Source organism: Dryobates pubescens, chromosome 1 (genome assembly GCF_014839835.1).
Source record: "Dryobates pubescens isolate bDryPub1 chromosome 1, bDryPub1.pri, whole genome shotgun sequence".
Lineage (NCBI taxonomy): Eukaryota > Metazoa > Chordata > Aves > Piciformes > Picidae > Dryobates > Dryobates pubescens.
Genome location: NC_071612.1, coordinates 35411043 through 35431828, shown reverse-complemented (window position 1 = coordinate 35431828; position 20786 = coordinate 35411043). Strand labels below are relative to the sequence as shown.

At 40.2% G+C, this 20786-nt stretch overlaps 1 protein-coding gene across 1 annotated transcript in view; it reads left to right on the top strand.

Annotated features, from left to right (window-relative positions):
- The first annotated feature begins 485 nt into the window (after nucleotides 1–485).
- SLC30A9 (solute carrier family 30 member 9) overlaps nucleotides 486–20786 on the top strand; it is a 33330-nt gene continuing 13029 nt past the window's right edge. The window contains exons 1-13 of the mRNA XM_054163747.1: nucleotides 486–713; nucleotides 2614–2790; nucleotides 6814–6876; nucleotides 9620–9719; nucleotides 10780–10872; nucleotides 11519–11601; nucleotides 13868–13926; nucleotides 14619–14686; nucleotides 15314–15416; nucleotides 16962–17017; nucleotides 18406–18541; nucleotides 19868–19907; nucleotides 20331–20402. Of these exons, the coding sequence (XP_054019722.1) occupies nucleotides 617–713; nucleotides 2614–2790; nucleotides 6814–6876; nucleotides 9620–9719; nucleotides 10780–10872; nucleotides 11519–11601; nucleotides 13868–13926; nucleotides 14619–14686; nucleotides 15314–15416; nucleotides 16962–17017; nucleotides 18406–18541; nucleotides 19868–19907; nucleotides 20331–20402 (1147 nt within the window). The 5' untranslated portion in view covers nucleotides 486–616. The remainder of the gene's footprint in view (nucleotides 714–2613; nucleotides 2791–6813; nucleotides 6877–9619; nucleotides 9720–10779; nucleotides 10873–11518; nucleotides 11602–13867; nucleotides 13927–14618; nucleotides 14687–15313; nucleotides 15417–16961; nucleotides 17018–18405; nucleotides 18542–19867; nucleotides 19908–20330; nucleotides 20403–20786) is intronic.

The window sequence follows — 20786 nt, the reverse complement described above, 5'->3', positions numbered from 1 at the left end:
GATCACTCAACCCTAATTAATCAACCGGACCATGGCACTTAGTGCCTCATCCAGTCTCTTCTTAAACACCTCCCTGGGCAGCATATTCCAACAGGCAACCTCTGTTTCTGTGAAGACTTTTTTTTCTAAGACCAAGCCTAAACTTCCCCTTGCACAGATAGAACTGTGTCCTCTTGTTCTGTTGTTGGAATATCTTGTCTTTATTACGAGTAGTAAAGGAGCAGCCCCTAAGCAAGGGGCGCTCCCGAGGAGTCCCTCAGGCGCAGCCTCGAGGCGGGACCAAACAGGTTGTTAAACTGCAGCGCGGGGTCAGACGCGCCCCCCGGGCTGAGCTGAGCCGAGCCGAGTCTCGGCGCGGCCTGGGCGGTCGCTCCGCGCAGCCGCAGCAGGCGGGGCGGGTGAGTCAGGGGGCTGTCGCTCGCGCCCGCCGGCCCTCAGGTCCCTCCGCACATCCGGGTGCCGCGGCGCCGCCCACCGCCGGCCTCCCGGGTCCCAGCTGCCGCCGGGGGCCAGCGGGGCCGCGTTGCAGCAGCGCCCGGTGGTCTCCGATGCGAATCGCAGCCCGCTCGCCGGCCGCTGGCGTGCGGCGGGCAGCGGCTGGGCTCCGGTCGCCGCTATGATGCCGGCCCTGGCAGCCCAGCGGCGGGGCTGCCGCGGCCTCTACCGCCTGTACCTGCGGTGCCAGGCGCCGCCGCTACCCCGCGCCTGCCACGGTGAGTCCCTCAGGGCCCGGCGGGCTGCCGGGAGCTCCCCGGCGCGGACTGGGCGAGACTGGGCCGTCCCAGGCTGGCGGACCCCCGCTTTCTCCGGTCGAGTCTCATAGGAAGCCGTAGTGAGGCTTAAGGCAGTGACACCGTCACCGGCTATGGGGCATCTCCGGGCCGGGAGCCGCCGGAGAGCGCCAAGCGCAGGCTGCCAACCGACAGCCGGCTTTTAAAAAAGAGGAGATTCCTCAAGTCGTAGCTGCCTCCGTAGGCGAGTTGTATCCTGACGAGCAGAGAGCAACCTTCCCGCGGGTGCTGGCATACACCCGCTGTAGGCCTGCTGCCCTGTTAGCCCCAGCCTTATGTAAAACTGATACGTCATGCCCTGCTTGGGGCTTAAGTTTGCAGTTACCAGATGAAAATGAAGAGTGGACTTGCAGGGTTGGTGTTGGGCTTTTCCATTCAGAGCACAAGACCCCATGAGATTCGGCTTAGCTGGTCAGGGGGGTGAGGTTTTTTCCTTTATGCCACAGATCCCAAACATTGAAATTCTGACCAGTTTTATTCATATAAACACTTGTGGTTGAATGGCAGCAAATACCCTTTAATGGTTTGTTGTGTGTGCATGCATTAGTAGGGAAAAAAATAATACCTTTTGAACGTGTTGATTAAGTTCCCCTTTTTCAGTTACTCACCAAAGCTTAGGAAGCAACACTGCTCATCTTGGGCCCTATATTTGTTGTAGTGTTTTATGAGTTGTAACCAGTAAGCTCCCTGAGGTGTTGATTTTCCTGGGTTTTTTTGGTCATATCAACAACGACTAATAGTCAATGAGAGCTTAGCTGACTTTTTTTTTGGTTCAGTGGCTCTTCTGTAAGGTTCAGATTGGTGCATGTACATGTACTGTAGAGGACTAGAATGAAAGCTGTTGAGACTTTCATGGACTAAATAGGTTTTATAAAAGGCTGGCATCTTGTGAGAGGTGCATTATTCATATATGATTAGTCATACTTTGCATAACTTGATTTACCAGCACTACTTAATGTATGGTTATTTTTAAAGGTAGTCATTCTTTCAATGAGTGCTTTCTAAGGGAGCCAGTTTGCCTGGTGCATTTCTGGTTGGAGGAGTTGTGTATCTACAGAAGCGTTTATGGTGGCCAAAAGAAACTGGATGCTAATACAGATTGGCTCTTATTGCATACAACTCAGCTTTTGGCTAGTCTTTTGAAACTGAAGAGGGCTTTTACAGGCTAGGCATTTTTAACATGTTTGTCTTGCAGTCTGCCTGCTGCGGATGTTGCAGAATTTAAGGTTCTTCTGCATAAAACGATTTAAACAATGTTGTGTGTTCTTCTGTGCAATTCTGTAATGGGTTGCTCTTGATCTGTAATACAGAGTTCAGTTTTATTTGGCAAGGTGTGGCTTGTGCATAGTGTTTACAGAGAGTGAAGTGAATGCCCTGGCTACCATCCTGGTTTGGCGGTTTTGTAGTGGCCTGTATTTGTCCTTTTATCAGTAGTTGGTTTTTGCTGAGGAAGTATAACTAGAACAGAATTTAATGTATTATCAAGACACTTATTAAATAGCTGTGCATCACCTGTTGGGGTTTTGTTTGGTTGTTCTTTTCGCCTTTAAGATCATCTAGAGGTCTTTGGTACTGTATGAAGATAAAACCCTAATGCTGGAATAAAGTTTAAAAGTGGATGTTTGAAGGGAGGCAGTGAAAGCATTCTGTGTACTCCCATTTTGTAATTCCAAAGAATGAGTGAAGTAAGCACAGATCAGTAATAAAAAGCTGACTTTCAATAATATATATGGGTGTAACTGGACCACTTTTCTTTTTATTCCCAAAATGGTTTCCTGAAGCATCTTCTCCTTTTTTTCCGCCCCCCCCCCTCCCCTGTTAGGATGGCAAGCTTCAATGAAAAGTGGGAGTCTGTCTTACATTGTACCATGCAATCGTCTGCCTGTGCAGTTGATAAGTCAAGTGAGAGTTTATACATCCAGTGGTCAGAAAAAAGATCTTGGATCAGAAGACAGAAATGGATCAACCCCCGAAGAAAGCCCAAATAAAGCTGGAACAGGTAGCACTCAATTAAAATAAATATAAGTAGTATATGTATTGAAAAAATGATAACTTATTCTTCCCCACAGCTGTGTGGTATTATGGCTGCAGAGTTCTTAGTAAATATTTTTTGCTTGTGGGCATCTATATATAAATTTCAAATGCAGAAGCAGGAAGGAATGCTGAAACTTAATTCTTTGCCATTCCAGTATTGAAAGGATTGAAATTTAGGGAGTGATCAAATTTAATGTGGTGATGATAAAATGTGGATGTCAGAAGGGATTAGGTAAGTTAAGGGATAAGAAGTGCAATGCATTGCTTGTCTTTTCACCACTTTGCTTGCTTACTTGAATTCTTTTTGTGGCGTTGCAGGTTTGTTGTGTGAAACAAGCTAGTGATGAAGATAATTAAGTGTGAATATTGAGTACTGTGACTTCTGCAGGTCAGGCCATAGATGACTGGTAAAGAAGGCTAAGCTGTTTCATCTGCTAGAGCTGTCGTATCTGACATTTGTCAGAACTGCAGCGTTCACATTGAAATCTTGATAAAATGGACATAACCAGACCCTTCTTGCTGTTTGATTGTCAGTTTTGTGCTAGTTAAGTGCTTGTGAAATTCAGAATTGTCTTCTTGCTCCATTGTAGCATCCTCTTTTTTTTTTTTCTTCTGCTTTCTAAGTGTAGGACTGCACAGATGCTTATTTGTAAGACTACCATGCTTAGGAGATAAGAGATGCTTTCAAAAATGAAAGTTCTGTTTCTGTGTGCTTTTGTCTAAAATTCAGTGATCTGCTGAAGAAAATGTCCTTCTCTTCATTGTCAAGTTAGCAGATATTTATTCTTCAGTGAATTTTAAGTTCCTGAGGCTTGCAGTAGTCTGTAAAAGTTACTAACTGTAGCCATCCAAGGATGTTACTTTTCTGATGTTTTGAAGTACAAAAGTGGATCTTAGATGTTAATGTAACAATTGGATTGTATTTCTTAAGTCTGTGGTTGAATTTTAGAAGAGGATACTACTTAAGACGGTTGATGCTTCTTGGAAAGTCTTGAGCTGAAGATGGTTGCTAGAGGGTAACCTTCTTGCAGAAGTATGTGTGCCTGAATAAAGTGAAAGGCTGTGGAGCCAGTTGTAGTTCTTGGTATCTTATGGGTTCTTAGCGTGCAGTTATTTGTGTTAAAAATCAGATGTGTCAAAACAGCCTAGCACCATTGCTTTCAGGATTGCCTTAAGTTTATATAATTGTTGACTGTCATCAGAAGGGGTGTCCCACCTTCTTCCACCCCAGTCTGATTATTCCCTCTTCTGCTGGCACTACTGATGTTTAGGCTTGTTTTGTGAAAAATGAATTGCTTTTTTGTTTGCAGAGGTAGGCTGGATCAGTAAACTGATCCTGCTCCCTGTCTCTAAAATGGTCGGCGGAGAGTTGCAGTCCTTTGTGGCAGCATAGCGCTGAATCATAGTAAGCCTTGACTGGAACTGCACCATATGGGCACCATGAGACTTTTGCTGTATGTGGGGGCTGAGGTGTGCAAGTGTAGATAAAATTGCAGCCTAGAGATACTGTGCATAGATGAACAGTCCCTTTGAAATTTGTTTTGGGATGCATACTGTTAAACTCTTCATATAGGTAGTGTTTTCTGTGGCCCGGGATGGTTTGTTCTTATACATTATGGATATGTTACTGTTTATTTTTTAAAAAAATGTGGTATTTTGATAGGATTCTGAAAAAGTAATACACTGTTTGTAAGGATTGACATTTTTTCCCAGTAACTTGAATATTTAACAAATAACAGATCTCCCTTTCTTTATCAGTAAACTTGGAAAAAATGCTTTTCCTGTTAATGTGATACTGCAAATACTGTATTCAACTTGAAAGTTCTGTCATATCAGCCTCTGCTTGTCTGAAAATCAGCAATTGTGAGCTGAATGATTTGTAATTTTTTTTCCCCTCACTGATGCCCTGTGATTTTTGTCTAATCTGTAGGCTGAGACAGTAATTGATGTTCATATGGCCATATACATAAGTCTTGATACTTTGATACCTCCGCTCCCCACACCCCCCAGTCTAGTGGCCCAATCTTTTGCTAGTGTTGGTGATACCTCTTCCAATGACACAAATGGTTGCACAGAGTTTCTGAAAAGAAGCTACTCCTCAGTCTTTGCTGAGCAATCTTAGCTGAAGCTTTTTATAATGAACATTGATAGATAGCTGCCTGGTGTTTTAAACCAGGTAAGAAGAGAAAGGAGCAGCCAAGGGTTGTTTAGCTTTTGTATTCAAGTCAAATAATAACTAATAGGCATGACTGTTATAGTAATGCCAGTGGTCTATGGTCCAGCTTTATTTGTTGTATAATAAGATCAGTTTCATAAATTTGTAAGTGCTACAAGCCAAATATACTTTGTTGGAAAAGTGTTGGCCTTAGTCCTCAGCTGCTATTAGGACAGTAACTAATTGCCTGATGAAATATAGTTATGTAGTCCAAGCTTCAGGACCTCTGAGTAATTTGAGTAGCATGCTAAGCTATGAGTTCCTCATGAGTTAAGACAAACCTGCTTGAAAAAATCTGCAACTTTTATATATATCCCTTTCAATAAGTTCAGTTTTAATTTTGTTGATGGCTAGATGAGTGGCAAACCTCCAGTGTAAGAGAATGTTAGGGCATAAAAGAGTGGGTGTACTGTTTGACCTGTTAGAATCAGAAAGTTTTTGTTCCAAAAGCTGTGTTGAGATATGAGAGATAAGCATGCAACATTTGTATTTTGAAGTAGTACTTCTAATTTCTTAGTGAAATTACTGGAATTTGTTGTTTTCCAAATACTAAGATTCACTTAACAGTACTGTAAATTGCATTACATTTGGCTTTTTGAGTCATATCCTCAGGATCCTGGGGTGTATTAAGAAGAGTATGTCTGGGAGGTGAAGGGAGGTTCTCCTCCCCCTCTGCTCTGCCCTGGTGAGACCTCATCTTGAGTACTGTGTTCAGTTTTGAGCTTCCCAGTTCAAGAGGGACAGGGATCTGCTGGAGAGGGTCCAGCGGAAGGCTATGAGGATGATTAGGGGACTGGAGCACTGCCTGATGAGGAGAGGCTCAGGGACCTAGGGCTTTTTAGTCTGGAAAAGAGAAGACTTAGAGGGGATTTAATAAATGTCTATAAATATCTGAGAGCTGGGTGTCAAGAGGAAGGGGACAGGCTCTGCTCACTTACTTCCTGGAATAGGACATGGAGCAATGGATGTAAGCTGCAGCACAGGAGGTTCCACTGCAACACAAGGGGGACCTTCTTTACTGTAAGGGTCACAGAGCACTGGAACAGGCTGCCCAGAGAGGTTGTGGAGTCTCCTTCTCTGGAGACTTTCAAGGCCTGTCTGGATGCGTTCCTCTGTGACCTGAGCTAGATGGTATGGTCCTGCTCTGGCCGGGGGGTTGGACTCGATCTCTTTGGGTCCCTTCCAAGGCCTGACATGCTGTGATACTGTGATTTCAAAACAAGCTAAAATACTCTGTTTTCATTCTAGCTCCAGCTTGTGATGCAAGAGTTGTGGATTTTAGTTTAAACACTCAGTGTTCTAAGAAGATAGCTTTTCTAAATGCAAAAGCTTAAGTCCCTTAAAATGGAATTATAGCTTGAATTCTCTATGAGACTCTGGTAATCAGCACCCATAACTATATAGAATTAATTATATTACTCATCTAAAATTTTGCATGCAACTTGCTCCAGACTGTAAAAACACTGTTAAAATTCTGCAAAAAAATTCAGGATGCTCTCTAAAGTATGTTGCAGGTTTGTGTGCTTCTGCAAGCTGCTAGGTGTTTATTGATCAATGCTATATTAAATATCTTCTTTTGGTATTTATTTTTTGCCTACTTCTGTCTTTTGAAATTGTAGAGTTAGATGTTGTAAATCTGGCAAAAAATTATTTTTTTTGTCAGGGTGGGAAGCAGTATCAAGATACATTCTTGTTTTGTGTCCACCAAACTCTACTAAAAAAAGAAAGGGAAGTGCTTCCATTTTCACAGTGAGCTTTATTTTTATTTTGCAGGACAAGACACAAGCAGTGCAGGGCAAAAGCAGCCTACAATGAAAGAACCCATTCAAGTGAAAGGTAAAGGTGTACTTCCTCTATTGAATCTTCACTGCTGGCTGCTAATTGTCAGAGCTGTCTAAGGAAACTGTGGTTCCTCTCCAGTAGTGTAGCAGGTTTTGAGTAACATTTTAAAGCACACTTGTATTCAGAGGTGTTTGAGAACCACTCCTGAGAAATAAAAAATAAGGTTATTCCTTCCAATTTCTTGCTCTTCTGTTTGTTTTCAGTAGTTTCATTTAAGCTGAGAGTTTGTCAGGAAAAGACTGATTTGTTTTCTCGTCTGTTATCACACTGTCCTCCTTGTGTGTTTTTAGGCATTCACCATCTCAGACTTAGCATGGCTGAGCTAAATACTTGATCTTCCCCTGTTCCTTGTTCAAAGTCTTCCTCTGTTCCTTCTTATTGCTGACTTAATCTAATCAGTATTGTTTCTATATATATGTTGACCACGTGAACTGCCTAATCTGAGTTCTGTAACGTTCCTGTTTGTGCTTGTGGGAACCTGGTGGGTTGACCCTGGCTGGATGCCAGGCGCCCACCAAGGCCACTCTATCACTCTCCTCCTCAACTGAACAGGAGCAAAAATATAACAAAAGGCTTTTGCGTTGAAAGAAGGACAGGGAGATCTCTCATTAATGTCACAAACAAAACAGTCTTGACTTAGGGAAAATGATCAATTAAATCAGAGAAGAGTAACAAAAGTGGATAAAATAACATAATGTTCTTTCTTGGTTTTGATTGATCATGACTTGATTTCACTCCATCTTTGTGATAGTTTCTATTATAGTGAGAGGGACACTGTTAAAACCTCTTGTGCTTTTGATCACTCCTAATCTTCTCTGTGTGGAAAGAAGTACTATCAAAATAGAAATTGCCATTTCTCTTTAGACTTTGTAGAAATAAAAAAGATCTGGAAAAAAATACATCCTTGGGGTGAAAGTGACTCAGCAGGTTATAAACTGTACCAAAATGCCTTCCTTTCTTTCCCTAAATTTAAATAAACATTAAATAATCCTTGTTAGTAAGATGAGGTGGTGTGTCTTTGTCTATATTTTCCTTTCACTTTTTTTGCATCCTTTGTGTCAGTTTCTTTGGGTCTGTTGTCACTTAGTGTATGCCTGCAGGGGGAAACCTACAAGGCACATAGGAGAAATTAGGTTGTTTTATCTGTCAGCAAACAGTGCTTTGTCTCTAGATTACAAAATGTTTTTACTTTGCAAACAGGAATGTTTATACATTAAAGAGTTTGGTAGTGTTTAGAAAGTGGAATTCTAGCCTTCATATTCTGCTGTGACTTAGAAAGTTATTGATCTAAGTATTACTAAGGATGTAACTTTTAAATGGATCATTAATTTTAAAAAAATCTGCTATTTCAAATGCTTTATTTGGCTTCATCCTTCTCTTGGAAATACCAGACTGATACAGTTTTTCCCTCTACATTTTTCACTAATTTTGCACATTTGCCAAGGTTAATGCACATTGGATATTTATCTGTTTTAAATAAGTAAGGATGGGAAGCATTCTTCTTGTAAAAAAAAAAAATGATAATTTTGTTCTAAACTTAGTAAATTATGAACTGTTTTTAGGAAATCTCTATTTTTTTGCCACCTTTGCTCAGTAGCATTGTTGGGATGAGTGTGATTACTCGTGCTTAAACATTTTGGTAAGGTCAAACTAGGTGACAGAAATCAGATTATATCAAATACTGCTATCTGTAGTGGTAGTGCATTGTTGAGTGTTAATCAGTATACTTTGCCTTTTAGCTTTCAAAACTCAGAAATAAGACAATGTAGAACCCTGGGGAAAAAAATTCTCAAAGCCTTCAAATGTCTTATTTTATGTAAATATCCTGTGACTTAAGGAGAAATTCTAGACTAATTATAGAAATTATATCAATCCTGTGAAATGCAGGAACTCCATGTGGTGTTTATCAGTCTTCCCACCTGAGGACTTCTTGTTTTCAGTTGTGTTCTTTAATGAGGTGCCCTTCAGCAACTGTAACTCTTCTTCCAGTAAGCATAGTGTTTATAATGGAAGTAAGTGTATAGTAATTTACATTTGAAATAAGATGAAGCTATGTATGTGTAGAAAATGAGGAAATAATGGAATACATTTAAAATGCTATTTATCCTTCTGAATACGTGTGGTGTTCTTTCCCTTGTGAACAAAAACCTGATGTGATTGTAATACATCTTCCAGACCCTCAAAGCATCATAAATAAAGAATGTATCTTTTTAGTTGTTATAAATGCCCAATATTAAGTGTGCTGATTTTGAAAGTACTAATAGAGAAGAGCAATGTATGCAGTCTGTCTCAGTTCTCTGTGTGGGCTGCAAAGGTTAAAAATCTTATCTGCAGAAGGTGAAATTGGTGAAGTATCGGGGGAAAAAGGAAACGGAGCACTGTGTTTCCATTTCAGTTGCTGGAGTAGGGGTTTCCAAATAGCCATATTTGAATGCTGTCTTGGTAGCCAAACAGTCTCTGACATCAGGGTTGGAGAAATAGCTGACGGTGACAGTTAAGTGTGTTTAAGAACCCTGAATGACAGCAGGTAGCTTTTTTGGTGTTAAATTGTTGTGCTCTTACGCATTTCCACGCTGAAGAACATTTTTCTCTTCACTGTAAGTTTTCTATCTCACTGACAAGCACTGTTTTCTCAGATCTCCACCTGAAGGTATGACACTAACGTGAATTACATCTTGAAGTCTCTACTGTGGTCTCCATGAGTGACTTAACTTGCATATCCATTTCTTTTTTTAAGTGAAAGCAGTCCTGAAAAAAAGAGAGTATGGACCAAAATACACACAGAATAATTTCATCACTGGAGTCAGAGCAATAAATGAGTTTTGCCTTAAATCCAGGTATGATGGATTTGACTTGAAATTTAAAGTGTGAATATTTGTTTGTTCCTATGTGCTTTAAAAACAATTCTGATTGTAGAGTGATTTTGTACAGCAGTGTCTTTTAAATGCCTTTGTGGCATACATAATCACAAGTGGCTGAAGTTAATTCTTCTTTAGAGTCATAGAATCAATAAGGTTGGAAAAGACCTCAAAGATCACTAAGTCCAACCTGTCAGTGTTGCAGTGATTAGGAACTTGCACTTAGGTTTCCATAAACTTATTTTTCCATACTTGACCATAAATCTAGTTCTGGGAGTCCCCCTCTAGAGCAGGTAGTTACAGGGGAAAAAATACTCTGGCATCAGCATGGTCATGAGGGTTTGATGGTGACACCTCTTAAAGATCTGTGGGAACTTTGTATTCCTTGAGGTTGTAATTTGGAATAAAATATCATCTGATTGATTGGAACCTAATTATTGTTACTTGATTCATATTTACTGCCTTTTACTCTGTGCTGTGCCTACTAGCAGGTTCTTACTGAGTATTGCTGTAGTGAGGTGTGTCAGATTTCATGCATGTTATATCTGTGACCCATGTTAAGTCCAAAGGCATTGCAGCTTTATTTCTATCTTTTCATGCTGTCACTGTTCCTCCCCAGTTTTTGCATGTCACCAGGCTTGGTCTTTGCTGAAAATCTAGTGTCAAATTATGCTCAGTCCTGTGACATATTTTTATTATAACTGGCTTGTTGTGCAGAGAACTAGCTGAGCAAAGCTTTGCTGGATTGTCATCATTCAATGTTTTATTAGTTTGTATTCCATGTATAGTATTTCATAATGTAAGGACATGATTTAGACTTTCAAATGTGGAAAAGCAGGATGGTTTTCAGTAGCATCCTACAGGTTGCTTGCTTCATGTTCCGTATCTGTTCTTGGTTGGCTTGAGTAAACAAGTTGGGATTTTTTGTACTGCAGATTAGCAATATCAAAATTGTGGTAGAAGATCAGCTGGACATAAAAGTAAAATTAGAAAAATACTCACTTTTTCTTGCTCTAAACTGTTTGCTCATTTCCCTTAGTGATTTAGACCAGCTGAGGAAAATCAAACGGCGAAGCCCCCACGATGACACTGAGACTTTCACCGTGTACCTGAGATCGGATGTGGAGGCAAAGTAAGAAGGTTTTTATGAAGGAGCAAGTTTGGATCATTTAAAATGGATTATCTGAGAGAGAGGAAAAACCTTTACAAGTCAAGTTCATAATGTGAAAGGGCATTAGTTTTCCATTTTCTGTCTCAACAATTTTTATATCATAGAATCGCAGAATGGGTTGGGAGGGACCTCCAAAGGTCATCCAGTCCAACCCCCTCTGTGGTCAGCAGGGGCATCCTCAACTAGATCAGGTTGCTCAGAGCCCTGTCCAGCCTCACCTTGAATATCGCCTGGGATGGGGCCCCAACCACCTCCCCAGGCAACCTGTTCCGGTATTGTACTATCCTCATGGCAAAGAACCTGTTCCTAACATGCCTTTCTCTAGTTTGAAGCCATTGCCTCCCGTCCTATCACTACAGGCCTTTGAATCCTTATTACTGTACTAATTGCATGGTGTACATAATATTGTAGGGCATGTTTCATGTGTCCAAAGATGGCTTGCCCTTAGACCCCTCTTTCCCAGCTCTTAATTCTGTAAAGTAGTCTGTGTGGCTTCTTACCAGAATGATGTGGTATTCTGCTTTTAGGAAAGGCATCTGTAGTGTAGTCAAGCTGAAAAGAAGTTGTATAAATAGACCTATTGTGAGGTTACTTTTCCTCTGTGCAGGTCTCTTGAAGTTTGGGGGAGTCCAGAGGCTCTTGCTAGAGAAAGAAAGCGGCGTAAAGAGGCAGAGATCAAGTACAGAGAAAGTAAGTATAAGGCTTTCAAATAACTTCAGATGTAAACAACAAAGCACAACTGTTAGAAATCCACTGGATCACACAACATAGTATGTTATTTCCTGGAGAGCATAGAAATTTGGAGTTAACCAGTACCAGTAAGGTTTTATAGCACAGTGTTAGAGTAACACATGGCCGTCTATGCAGGTACAGTGTTGCTACATTAACATTTATCATCTCTCTGATACAGCAACAATATACATTCAGTTGAGATCTGTAGTCATACTTTGTTTTCTGATGGGCTTTCAGTTATTAGATTCTAATTGGTATTTTCAGTGGTCTTGGTTGTTTACATTGAGAATTTTGAAAAGACTTTAAAGCAATCCAAATGTTGATACCATGCTGTTAGTAATTTATTTTCCCTCTGAAATGAGTTCTGCTTACCTTTGTTCTTCAGAAGGAAGGGGAAACACTCCCTGGTCATCTCTTTGCTTAAAATTATTGTTGTCATCCTTACTGGTATTACCAACAACAGGTGGAGTCAAATCAGTAGCTTGTAATGGCTTTTGGTTTGCCTAGTTAAAATTGCAAGAGAGGCAACATAGCTTCAGGGTGCTTATTCCAGTTATGCACCTTAAAATTTGAGGCCTTTTTTAATGGTTTTGAAACACTGGCACACCCTCCTCATAAAAAGGTTTTAACTACAGATACATTTTAAAATACCTGTAAGTGTATCTGTACTGAGAATGCAGTCAGTACCTTCTTTTTTTTTTTATGACCAGCAGAATAATTCCTGGACATAATCCAACAAGTGAGATTAAAACCCCTCAGTCATTATAGCATGGTGAGACATTGTATACTCACACTTTCTTTTTTTAGGGACTCTGCTTGTCTATTTTGAACTGTCTCAATTATTGTGTGCAGTGTATTTTGTATAACTTCCTAGGGAAGAATCATAGAATCAATAAGTTTGGAAAAGACCTCAGAGGTTATCAAGTCCAACCTATCACCCAGCACCTCGTGACTAACTAAACCATGACTTCAAGTGCCGTGTCCAGTCCCCTCTTGAACACCTGCAGGGATGGTGACTCCACCACCTCCCTGGGCAGCACATTCCAGCAGCTAACAACTCTCTCTGGGAAGAACTTTCTCCTCACCTCCAGCCTAAACTTCCCCTGGCACAGCTTGAGACTGCGTCGTCTTTTTTTGGTGCTGGTTGCCTGGGAGAAGCACCACAGCTTTTAGATACTGTAGTATAACAACCTTTGTTTTGAACTTCCTGAACATCAGTAGTGGATGGAAAAGTACTGATGTTAAAAACAGGAATTGCTTTGAAATACCCTTCCTCCCTCTCCTTTGTAGTGCAGAAGCAGTAGAATGGCTGGATTTGGGGCAGTGTATTTTGAGTTTTTTCCCTCTGTTGTATCATCTCTTGTTGATAGAAATGGCAACCATATATAGGCTCATAAACAGACTGTATTTGATATGTTTCGTATGTGATGATATATGTTACTGATTAAGAATCATAGAATCATAGACTTGTTAGGGTTGGAAGGGACCTTAGGGATCATCCAGTTCCAACCCCTCTGCCATGGGCAGGGACACCTCAGACTACATCAGGTTGCTCAGAGCCACATCCAGCCTGGCCTTAAAAGCCTCCAGGGATGAGGCTTCCACCACCTCCCTGGGCAACCTGTTCCGGTGTCTCACCACCCTCATGGGGAAGAACTTCTTCCTAGCATCCAGTCTGAATCCACTCCTAGTTTTACTCCACCCCCCCAGTCCTATCACTCCCTGACACCCTAAAAAGTCCCTCCCCAGCTTTCTTGTAGGCCCCCTTCAGATACTGGAAGGCCACAATTTGGTCTCCTCAGAGCCTTCTCTTCTCCAGACTGAACAGCCCCACCTCCCTGAGTCTGTCCTCATAGGAGAGGAGCTCCAGCCCTCTGATCATCCTTGTGGCCCTTCTCTGGACATATTCCAGCACCTCCAGATCCCTCCTGTAATAGGGACTCCAGAACTGGACACAGTGGGGTCTCACCAGAGCGTAGTAGAGGGGGAGAATCACTTCCCTCGACCTGCTGGCTATGTTTCTCTTGATGTGATTGGCTCTCTGGGCTGCAAGTGCACACTGCTGGCTCATGTTGAGAATACCAGAGGAGGAGTTGTTTTCACAAAGGTAGACCATTGTAGCTCTGACTAGAATTGGCTGCTGCCTTAAAAAAAAAATTAAGACTTCAATTCCTGAAGCTACTGGTTACTAATTTATATTCATGGCAACAATTTTGTATTGCAGATCTATTTAGAAACCAAAGGCTGTTGTGGGAATACAAGGAGTTCTTTGGAAATACTAAGGTAAGAGATGGTTTACAGCCTTTGGCTGGAAAAATGCCACAAGGTGACACCTTTTGAACTAAGTTGTGAAAACAGTTGCATAAACTGAACTAACTGAATATTATTAGATGATTTACTTGTACTGTAACATTCCAGATCTATCTCTGATTGTAATGCAGTGGTCATTGTTACAATGCCAGTTTAAATGTGGCAGTGAGACTGGTTTTTTTAGTGGATTGCTTTCTTACTAACAGCATTGTGTCTGTATTTGTGATTGCATCTGTAGCCTATAAAAATGTATGGTAAATACATTTTGAATTTAAAAAAATGAAATAGCTTTCTTAAATCAAAAAAGCCACCAAAGTTTGACACTTTGTGCCCTGTTGTGGCTCTTCCTCTTTGCTTAAGCAGACCCCATTCCCTAGGTCTGCGAGCTCTGCTATAGTAGAATGATTTAATCTTTCTGCAGCACAGCTGGCTCCTGTCCTTGTGGCTGCAGTGGCCTCTGCTGGGGGTTTTGTTGGTTGTTTATCCTTTTTATAGCCATCCATATGCAGTAATGTTTTAAGACTGAACTGCAGTTTGGGCGAGCATTCAGTAATAAATTAGCAAACTTCACTTTTGCCACACAGGGCAATGCAGAGTTTTGTATTCAGTGATTTGTAAGGAAGGTTCTTCAAGATTTATTTTAATAATCTTCTTTCTTTCTGTAGCCACGCTCCAGTGCAGCAGCTATGTTTTTCAAGGGACCAGGGAAGGTGGTAATGGTAGCTATTTGCATGTAAGTTGGGAAGGGGAAAAAAAAGAAAGATGTTTTGTTTATGCAAGTATGAACCAATTTGGTTTTCTTATCCTGGAAATGAGAACAGTCTTTGTATTCAAGTTAAACATATCTGTGTCTCTGAGACTGAAGTTAATAATTTGTTTATTCATTGCTGATGGGGCAGAGTTCAAGTAAATGCATTCATTGATATGTAGAGATCAGGGGTAGATATATCTCTGATCAGAGAAGAGGGGGATGTGAATGAGGCAAAAAGAAAGGGAAAAGGGAATTGTTAAGGAATTTATTCTCCCACTGGTAGGCAATTAGTTGCTGTGGGTAATTAATGTGATGGTAGTTCTCAAGAAGTGTGACTTGTTAACGTCTAAGCAGTCCTGAATATTTTTTGACAAGTAAATTGTGTATGTTATACATCAAGTTTATCTGAAAGGACTTTTTAGCAGTAACCAGGCAGAACATCTGTATAACTTTGCTGTCTGTACAGGCAGCTAAAGATTAAACTGATCTTTGGTTTCAGCACTTACTGGCAGGTAATGCATGTTTTATACAGCACTTGTGGTTTTGCTGAAAATACTAAAGGTAAAATATTCTCTTGTCCTTTAGCTTTCTTTTTCTTTTCCTTTTCAGAAATGGGTTGAATTTTTTCTTCAAGCTACTTGCTTGGGTTTACACGGGTTCTGCAAGTATGTTTTCAGAAGCCATACATTCTTTAGCAGATACATGTAACCAGGTGAGTGTTTTAATGTTATTTTAAAGTAGCATTTGTAATAATTGTTCAGGAGTAAAAACAGGTGCTTAAAATAGTTGTATTGCACTTGGAAGCAGTAATTCAGTCTCTCAGTGTTCCTTAGTTTGACTATACTGTCTAAATAATAAACACCAGAGAAAGGAAAACAGTATTTTATTTAGGAGGACTGAAACACCTGGTAAAATTGCTCTGGGCAGCCTGATCCAGTTGAGGATGCCCCTGCTTACTGCAGAGGGGGTTGGACTAGGTGACCTTTGGAGGTCTCTTCCAACCCAGACCAATCTATGAAATACTTTTTCTTTACAAAGTTTGCTCATAGCTAACATCAGTGTTGTAGAGAAGCCTAAAAATTCCAAGTTGATCAGCCACCACTCTTACTAAAAATGACTCCCAGACTCTACTGGTTTGTGTATTTACAATGCTCCTTGTGTTCAGTACCTGTGATTATGTTTGTACTCTCTTGTATGGTTTACAGGCTTCCCAGGAGGAAAAGCCCTAGTACTTATTATATTAAAGCAAAACAGTCTTTGAAGTGATTTTTTAAACAAACAGTTTCATCTGGGAGAGGGTTTTTTTAGCGTTTTACTTCATTAGTAAATTTCTGTTTTCAGTCATTCAGATGACAAAGCCTGCCCAGAGTGTGATGTGCTCAGTGTGCATGCAGTAGGAGAGAGATGTACCCTTTCCTCTGTGTGTGTATGTGTTGTTTCAGCTTCCTAGAGCAAAACCAAATCTCACTTACAAAGTAATGTTGCTGTTATGTACAATATTCATCCAACTGTAGATGAACACGTACTTATTGCTACATGCTCAATTAAATATATTCCATATAGGCTATTTAGGTAGCAAGAGAGAGTTTTTTTTCCTTGCTTCAAAATATTTTTTCCTTCTGGTTTGGAGAATAGAAAGTTCACTGCTGAAAGAAGCTGCAATGAAAAAATAGTACTTTGGCAATGGCATACTACATTTAAAGTCTCTATATAATGTATCTGCAAAAGGAATTAATTCAGATGTATAAATATATATATATGAAAATATAAAAAATAAACATATAAAATCATATATATCCCTATCTATTATATATATGGGTATAATTAATCAGTTTCTGGGAGTTCACTGCTGAAAGAAGCTGCAATGTAAAAATAGTACTTTGGCAATGGCATACTACATTTAAAGTCTCTATATAATGTATCTGCAAAAGGAATTAATTCAAATGTATAAAAAATAAATGCATAAAAATATAAAATATATACATCTATGGTTAATTCTATTCTCTCTATATATAAAAATTATATATATCCCTATCATATATATGGGTATAATTAATACTTTTTTGAGAGTGGTAGATTTAGATGACATATTTTTGAGGATTATGTACCAGGTCTAGTCAAATACCTGTAACAAAACATATGTTTACATCAGGAGGTTGCATCTTTACAGTTCAGTTAATATACAATGTTTATATAAATTTTTTTGGGCTTTGGGTTGTTTTAACCAATGTTTTTTTCCCCCTTTTGTCTTAAACAGGCCTTGCTAGCTTTGGGGATCAGTCAGTCTGCAAGGACACCTGACCCTAGTCATCCGTAAGCTTTTTGAGTAAATAATCATTTTGGTCATTCTGTGTAGGAGTAAGATCAGTTCTTGTTTATGTATCACCACCTTCTTTTAACCTCTTGTTTCCTATCATTCTTGAAATGCATTGGCTTCTGATTTTTAGAACAGACAAAATAAGTAGAGGGATTTCTTCCCAATTGAGGGAATCGTAGTTTCAGTAGCCTTGATGTATGTTTATATTTCATGGCTTTTTTTTCCTCTCTCTTTCTGTGTTTCCCCCCGCCCCCTTTGTTATGCTTTGTGCTGTGCATTATTTTAATTGAAATTATTTCTCTAAGCTATTCTGGGCTTTCTGTACCTCTTCCAATGGATAGATTTGGTTTGTTTTTAAACAATGCTCATCTGAATGACAAGTTGGTTTTTTGTTTTTTTTTTTTTATTAATTAAAAACTACTTCCTATTTTCAAAGTGCTTTTCTGCAAGGCAGCTACTTGTATCATAAGGAGATGTGTTTGTCTTAAACTACTCCTTGTTTTTATCTGAGTATTAGGGATATTATTGATAAATTCTTACAATTTCATGAAAGTTAGAAGCTGTATTTTCTATGATAGTGCTTGGTATTGATTTGCTCTACACTTCACGTGTTCGGGCAAGTCAGTCATGCTGTCAGCACTAGTTCAAAATGTGTCTAGCTTACAAAATTAGAGCTTTTCTTCATTAAGAGTGTCAGGTAATTAAAAAAAAAAAGGTTAATCTTAAGTGTATCTAAATTATTCATTTTATCTTAGAATCATAGATTCACAGAATCAACCAGGTTGAAAAAGACCTCAGAGATCATAGAGTCCAACCTATTACCTAATACCTCATGACAACTAAACCAGGGCTTCAAGTGCCATGTCCAGTCCTTTTTTGAACACCTCCAGGGATGATGACTCCACCACCTCCCTGGGCAGCACATTCCAATGGCCAATTACTCTTTCTCTCCCACATTTTCCCCCCTTTTTCCTCCATATAGACGTTTGTGTACTTGTGTTTTTAAGGTTGCTAAAGAAATTCACTGTTTGTAGTTGCAGTGAATACCAAAACCAAAGGAACAAAGGCACACTTTTAATATTGCTTTATCTGTTCCCACTGCTCTCAAAAACTGCAGATGTTGAACGTCTGCAGTTTGCTGAACTTTGTAAGGATGTCACAGATTTGATTTCCTTGAAATCAGCATTATAAAACACACAGACCGGCTGCCTTTTCCACTTGGATTGGGTTGAATTTGGCAGCTTTGTCTTAAATAGATGCCCAGTCATACGACAGTAATTTAAGACCCATTAAAATAAATCAATGGAAAAAGCCTTGTAGGAGTTATGTTTCCAGAGATACAGAATTTTACTTCCCTAAATCACTGTTTTTTGTTTCCATTTAGGTATGGTTTCACAAACATGCGCTATATTGCCTCCCTAATTAGTGGGGTTGGTATTTTCATGATGGGTGCAGGACTTTCTTGGTATCATGGGATCATAGGTTTACTCCAGCCTCATCCTATAGAATCTCTCCTCTGGGTAAGCTAATCTTGTTTGATACTGTATCTTATGCTTGTGACTTAATAGAAACTCAATGGCACAGTCTGAAATTCCCTTTTTGAGTCAGTTTGAATCCAAACACAATTAACTCTAACCTTAATGAGAATTAAGCAAGTGTTGAGACTCTTCTGGGTGCTGGTGGGGTGGAGGGATGGGCAGTTGGCCTTCATGTCTCTGATGTGGTGTAGTCACTTGCAGGAAGAAGCAGGGTTGGACTGGATGATCTCATGAGGTTCCTTCCAACCCCTAACATTCTACTAGAAGGCTGCAGAGGGACTTTTGCTAAGGGTGTCTATAGGACAAGGGGGAATGGGTTGAAGCTGAGGGATAGCAGGGTTAGACTGGAGCTGAGGAAGAAGTTCTTCAGTACATGGGTGGTGAGACTCTGAAATAGGCTGTCCAGGGAGGTTGTAGATGCCTTCTCCCTGGGGGTGTTCAGGGCCAGGCTGGATGAGGCTTGGAGCCACTGAGTCTAGTTGAGAGGTGTCCCTGTGCATGGTGGGGAGGTTGGAGCAGATGATCTCTGAGGTCCCTTCCAACCTAAGCCATACTTTGATTCTATGAAGGCAGTCTAGCAGAGAATGTTTTTACATAAAAACAAAAAATATCATGGAATCATAAAATGGTTTGAGTTGATGAAAAGGTTGATGAAAAGTCCTCAACCCTCACTGCCATGGGCAGGGACACCTCCTCCTAGACCAGGTTGCTCAAGGCCCCATTCAACCTGACTTTGACCACTTCTGGCCTTGGAACCTCCACAGCTTCTCTGGGCAACATACTTTCAGTGATTCACCATGCTCATGGGGCAGATTTTCTTCCTAACATCTAATCTAAATCTGTCATCTTCTAGTTTGAAGCCATTTCTTCTTATCCTGTCACTACATGCCTTTGTAAAAAAGCTCCTCTCCGTCTCCCTTCAAATACTGGAAAGCTGCTAGAAGCTCTCCCCAGGCTGAACAATACCAACTCTGCCAGCCTGTCTTCATAGGAGAGGTGTTTCAGCCCTCTGATCATCTTTGTGGCCCTCCTCTAGACCTACTCTTAACAGTTCATATTAAGCTGTAGCTGATGATGTAGTAAAATCCTGTTCTTTAAACCCTGCATCTTCCCTTCAAATCTTCCAGGAGGTGGTTCTCTCCTGTTTTACAACTGATGGCATAATTGCTGGTTGCCTTTGGTTTAGGGACAGCTACACAGCACAGTGGGTAACGAGGCTCTGATGCTGCATCTGGATAATCTGTGATGGAAAAGATCTGTCCAAACATGCATATAACATACTAATGGAGACTGTTTTTCCCCACACAGGCATACTGCATTTTAGCAGGGTCACTGGTGTCTGAAGGAGGTATGCAGTTTTAAGTGACATTTCTATTGAAGTATTCATCATCTTTAAGACTCCAATGTAATTACAGTCATAATTGGGCCTTGCTTACACAGTAAAATTTTTGAGCTCTGTTGAAAATACTTGTGTTGTAAACAAAGAAGTGGGGAAACCTTTTTTCTTAGCTGTCTCTATAATAACTTGAAGGACACATCATTTGGAGAGTACACACAGAATGTCTTTTTGCTGTTAAACTCTCAGTGCGTGTAACTGTTCTGATTTGCATGGGAGACACGTAGAAAAGAAGGTAACTTCATTATGCTTTGTCATTATTCAAAGCATCAATGATCACATCTTTCTTGATGATCAGTTGCTTCCTCTTTTCAAAATGGAAACAAGTCTTTTTGCCTCTGATGGTCTTCAGCAGCTACTTTGGTGTTGTTTCAGCTACTCTTCTTGTTGCTATCAATGAAATCCGCAGGAGTGCTCGAGCCAAGGGGCTGTCATTTTATCAATATGGTATGTGTTGTGCTAGCAGTAAGGTATGTGATCATTCCAACCATAATCTATTGACCAGCATTTGAATAATGATTGAAACAGTTTTGTCCATTTTACCTTGCTCCATCAATTTGTTTTCTGGTCTAGTAACAAATCCATTTTATGAAACAGTTTTGTCTGTTTTCCCTTTACCTTGCTTTATCAATTTGTTTTCCAGTCTAGTAACAAAGACATTTTATGAAGGAGGTGAAAACCTGTTGCTGTAAGGAACACTACTTAGATCCTTGTACTAAAGTACCCCTTTAAATTTTTAAAACATTTTGGAGTAGCTTCCAGAGTTGACACAGGGTTTGTTTATGAAGTGTGTGCGTATGCAGAAATGCAGTTCACACCTATATACTTCCA